This window comes from Triticum dicoccoides, chromosome 6B (genome assembly GCF_002162155.2).
Source record: "Triticum dicoccoides isolate Atlit2015 ecotype Zavitan chromosome 6B, WEW_v2.0, whole genome shotgun sequence".
NCBI classification, from domain to species: domain Eukaryota; kingdom Viridiplantae; phylum Streptophyta; class Magnoliopsida; order Poales; family Poaceae; genus Triticum; species Triticum dicoccoides.
The window spans coordinates 150,961,234-150,966,573 of NC_041391.1; the positions used below are offsets into that span (position 1 = coordinate 150,961,234).

The following is a 5,340-nucleotide window of genomic DNA, read 5'->3' on the forward strand; positions in this document are numbered from 1 at the left end:
CGCTTCTTTCTGTGTTTGCCATTAGCTATTAAATGGAAGAACTGAGTGTTCGCGTCCCCCTGGACCACTCTACGTACTTTAGCACGTAAAGCCCACTTCAGTTCTTCTTCGCGGAGTAGTTCTTTTAACCTCTTTTCCGCCTCATTTTTAACCTGAAGCTCTGTTGGTGCCAAAATGTTGGATTCAGCCTTAATGTCCAGGTCATGTATAAGAGTAAGGAGTCTATCCTTTTCAATCTTATACACACCACTAAGGTGCTTAGCCCAACCTCGTAAGAAACTTCTCAAGTTCCTAATCTTATTCTGCCACCTCTCAATTGGAGATTTGCCTCGAACATCTTTAACCCATTCCCTGGCTATCAAATCTAAGAACCCTTCCCGTTCAAACCACGACGTCTCAAAGGAGAAGGTGTTCTTGTTACCCACATGATTCGGCTCCCCTGAGTCCACGAACAATGGGGTATGATCAGATATTCCCCTCGAAAGAGCTTGCACCGTAACCAGCGGGAATTTCTGTTCCCACCCCACGCTTGCAAGAACTCTATCAAGTTTTTCGTAGGTTGGGTTTGGCAGAGCGTTAGGCCATGTGAACTTTCGACCAGAAAGTTCTATCTCTCTCAGATCCAAGCTTTCAATAATGGTGTTGAACATGAAGGACCATCTGCCATCAAAGTTATCATTGTTCTTCTCCTCTCTCCTCCTGATGATATTGAAATCACCTCCAACTAAAATTGGCAGCTGCTCTGATCCACAGATTCGAACAAGGTCTGCGAGAAACTCCGCTTTAAGCTCTGGTTGCGCGGCACCATAAACCGCCACCAAAGCCCAGTTAAAGCCATCCATCTTAGACCTAACTCGAAACTTGACCGCAAAATCGCCCATCACTACACTACGGACTTCAAGCGAATCGCATCTCACACCGAGTAAGATACCACCCGATCTTCCTCGCGGAGGGAGGCAATGCCAATCGAAATCAATACCACCAACCAGAGAGGAAAGAAACTGCGGTGCAAAGTTATCTCTACCCGTCTCTGATAGAGCAACGAAGTCTAACTTCTCTTCTACAGCTGTCTCAGCCAGGAATCTTCTTTTAGCCAAGTCCTTTAGACCTCTGCTATTCCAAAAAATTCCTCTCATAGTTCATCATTGAAGTTTTTGGTAGTTCGAATCCTAGCACTCCTACGAACTGCGGAATCGGGATAGATCTTCCGTTTCCACTTACGCTTAGGTTTACTAAGCTCAGGCACCCGGTCCTCATGACCGGGTTCACCAATATTAGTCGAATCGTTCTCTGGGGAAACATAATCTTCCTCAGCGTCATGGTTGGTGGGTGCTAGATCTGCACACAAGCTATCAAGCACTCTAACCCCTAACGCATTAATCTCATCATCATTCATTGGTTTAACTACTGCAAGATTACGAATAGTCTCTAAAGCACGTTCCGCCTCCAGATCTAAAATATCATTCACCGACTTAGTAATCTCACTGTCCGTATCACCTAGTGAAACTCCTAATTGGTTTGCATTATTTATAATGTCCTCATTAGAAAAATGCAATAGTGAATTAGATAAGTTGTCGGACATACCAGATGTAAACGCAGCCTCCTGAAGCTTGGCCGCCCTCATGCGTGTGGCTCGGGTCGGGCGAAGAGGATCACGCCTCTCCGGCCTATGGTTGGCCGCGGGGCGGCAGCGCCGCCGGCCAAGAAAACCGTCACGGTGGTCCCCTCGGGTCGGGGCGGGGCTGCGCCGCCGACAGATGCGGCTACTGGATGTGGGGCACCGGCGGGTGATGGCGCGGTGCCCGGCTTCCCTGGTCGTGGAGCGGGCAATCTGGGCACCCACCGGCCAGGGCAAGTGCCGCTGCTTCCTTTGCCTGGACGGGGCGGGCCGAGACCTCCAGCACCAGGAGTGGTCGCTGCGCCGACGGCTGCGAGCCGGGGAGGGACTCGGCCCCCGGTACCGGGCGTGACGACCGGTGTGCAACCGGCCACGGGTCGGGGCGGGACACGGCCCTCGGCGCCGGAAGCTGCAGTACCAGGCCGGGGTGGTGCGGTCTCAGGAGCTGCGCCTACTGTCGGCTACCAGCCTCGTGCCAAGCCTCCACCGCACTACGTCGCGTGGCCTGCGCAGGATCGTTCGGGATCATTGCAAACGAGACAGAACACCAACACGACAGAGTCCTATGACCCGCCCCGAGGTCAGTGGGGGGACGACGGTTCGGACGCGTATGGAGTTGGACAGCATAGAGGGTCTTCATCCACGGGGGGCGGCCGGGGCTATGCCTGGCAGAGTGACGGGTCTGCTGAGAGATCGTTTCTCGGCCCGGCAGGTGGTTTTGTTGAGGGGGCTTCCGGCCCGGATCACCGTCAGAGAGGAGGATTTCGTGGCCATCGTGGTGGTCGGGGTGGGAGTCGTGGGAGGTTTCGCCGACCGCCCCCGCCCAGGGCAGTTGATCCCGCGGCGTCTACAGCGGAGGATGGTCATACTCTTACCGAGCCCCAGCCGATGGAGGCAAACGTCGGGGTCAGTGTTGAGGTTCCTGAGGCTGGGATGGTGGAGGAGGTTACTGAAAGGGCGTCCAAATATGCTCGAAAGAAGGAAAGGATGCTTTGTTACCGCTGCGGTGAGAAGGGTCACTTCATTGCTGAATGTGTGGCCCAACTGTGCGAGACGTGTGGCAAGCCGGTACACGATTCCGGGAAGTGCCCGTTGTTGCGTGACCTGCCTCCGACGCTGAACATTTATGGAGTCTATTGTGCTGAGCTCATGTTTTTTGAGTCCCCGGCGGCAAGAGAGGTCCCGGAGGATACACTAAGCTTGACTACCGGGATTGTGAAAGCAACCCAGGGGGAGGTGACTGAGGCACAGATTGTGAGGAGGCTTCAGGAGTTAGTTCCCGGGGATTTTCGATGGGAACTGGTGCTTATCGAGGACAGGTCTTTTAAGGTTGAGTTCCCAACTATGGATGATCTGCAGAGATTATTGAGCTTTGGCCTGTGTCGAGTTCCTGGTACTACGTGTATCTTGGAGTTCCATGAGTGGAAGCAGGTTGAGCCTAAGGGGAAGCCGCTTACGCAGGTTTGGTTGCGGTTTACAGGGGCTCCTTCTAAGCCTCTGCAGGATGCTCGAGTGGTGGCTAGCATGGGCATAATGGTGGGGAAGACAGAAAAAGTGGATATGGCGTTCACACGTGCCCATGGGGTGGCCCGGATATTGGTGAGTGTTCTGGACCTCTCCTGGACATGCACGACTTTAAATCTTGGACCTCACCCCCGCATGGGTTTTGCCAAGGATCCATCACATCAAAATAACACTAACTAGAGTAGACCACTCGTGGTGTAATTTGGAACATACACAAACATATACTACCTGCTATGATCATGATTTGGAAGCTAACCAAATCAGCAAGCTCGGATTATTTTCCAAATTCCAACAGATATTACTCCTTACTCTTTGCGAATGAGTTGTCATGTGTAACGCGCTATGTATGCCAAGCTGTAAATCTTAGTCGCTCGATGCTATCATCTTCTCTTTCTCAGAGTTAAACACACTATTGTTGTGTGAAAATAGTACAAGCACGAAAAATGTATAGCCCAGATACAATGTACGTAGCATTTAAATGGCGCGTCGCAGCACCCATGATCAAGCTAGCCTTAGGAGAATTTTAGCCCTCACAACAATAAGCTCACACATATACACTATATTCTTCACTGCGTTGATTTGGTAGGCTACAGCCTTATGTTAAATCACCACCCGGAAACATCGGTTGAAGAACCTCTTGAGGTGACAGGATCCAAATGGACTTGACGATGATCACAAACTCCCTGCAGCATCAATGCCAAAAATGTCAGGGTAACAGACCAGTATAATCTTTCATCATGAACAGTAAAAGAAAAGAGGACAGTGTTCTAAACTTCTCAATTTTTTTTAAGGAAATATGCACACATTCGTGTTTCAGTCGTATCAATTCCTGACATTTTAACAGATTCTAGTTTCTCGGGGAATGTCTGAGACAGGGAATCTTCAGAAGTTCATATAGCCATAGGCAGAAAACTATCGGTGGACTTACTCCCATGGGTCATCACCGACAAATAGGAAGTCACCCTCATAATCCTGGTAGATAAACTTCCAACGACCTATACTCTGTCGATCTTCGGGTTGCCCTTCCATGCCAAACATGTGGGCCAAAGCTTGATTCAGTTCTCCGTATCCAGAGAAGCTACCAATGTCAATGGAACGGCTTATAGCCCCACGTTTGTGCACCTGACACACATAGCTAGGTTAGGATAACATGCAGAAAAATGAATGAGCACAAGAAAGAAAGCATATGCTCAAGAGATCATGGCTCCATAGTAAGTATGGCCTAGTCCTGATTCCCAACTTTCTAAAGCTAATAGCACAACACCCATGCGACAATGTTTAAGAAGAACACCGTACTATCATTTGGCTGAGCAAAAATCATCCATAACCGCTCTCATTTAAGTTGTTTGGGCCAGGTCAATAGTTGGCGTGGCCCGAAGATGAATGAACCACCGCCACCAATTGAAGATCTTCATAGGAGTAAGGATATATCATTCCTAAATAATTTCCTATATATGAGGAGAAGTGCCAGAGCTGGGCGGGCCATGGCCCATTCGGCCTTGCCTAAGCTCCGCCAGTGTATGTGACCATACATACAACCGTCATCCTACTACATATCCTATGCTCAATTGCTCATCCAAACCACCATACTTAAAATTACATCACAACAAGCAGACTTGTCTTGGCAACACCGTACCATTTTTCTGAACTACAATTGCTATATGCGCATTCCTTTTTCTTTACAGAAAATCACAGTTAAAAATGCCCCTTATAGTCCTTATTGTAATGCCTCACAAATTGGTTACTCTTACGCATCAGGAAACATATATACTGCTTGAAAAACATACTGCCGAGAGGAAAGAGCAAACCTTAGTTAACGGCATCCTCTGGCAAAGGGGCAAGGTGCCGAGGGTTTCTGTTCAGCAAGGCGTCATCCTTAATTAGAGAATCCATGGAACCAAAAGCCCTATCTGATTGACAAAATGACCGAAACCATGCAAGCCGACATCTCGTAAGAACGCTACATCAATCCGAAGCAGTGGTCTTTTGCTTAACCTGAGGATCCGGGACGTAGGAACCCAGTTACCAGATCATCCCAATCCGGACGCGCCAACAGCAGCAAAAAACGGGAATGGAGCGAGCAAAATGGAGGAGCGATGGCTGGGGGAGGGGCGAGGTTTCTCACCTGACCACGGGCGGGCGGGCGGAGGGAGATTCGGCTGCCGAGCACAGCAGAGCAGAGGGCGGAGGAGCCAAAG

At 49.9% G+C, this 5,340-nt stretch overlaps 1 protein-coding gene across 1 annotated transcript; it reads right to left on the bottom strand.

Moving 5' to 3' along the window:
• Nucleotides 1-3,524: 3,524 nt before the first annotated feature.
• LOC119326456 (auxin response factor 5-like) lies at nt 3,525-5,340 on the bottom strand. Its single transcript, XM_037600098.1, has 4 exons — nt 5,268-5,340; nt 4,951-4,997; nt 4,071-4,264; nt 3,525-3,825 (listed from the first exon to the last, which is right to left on the bottom strand). Exons 2-4 carry the CDS (start codon nt 4,963-4,965, stop codon nt 3,738-3,740), a joined length of 297 nt encoding a protein of 98 aa, XP_037455995.1. The 5' UTR covers nt 4,966-4,997; nt 5,268-5,340; the 3' UTR covers nt 3,525-3,737.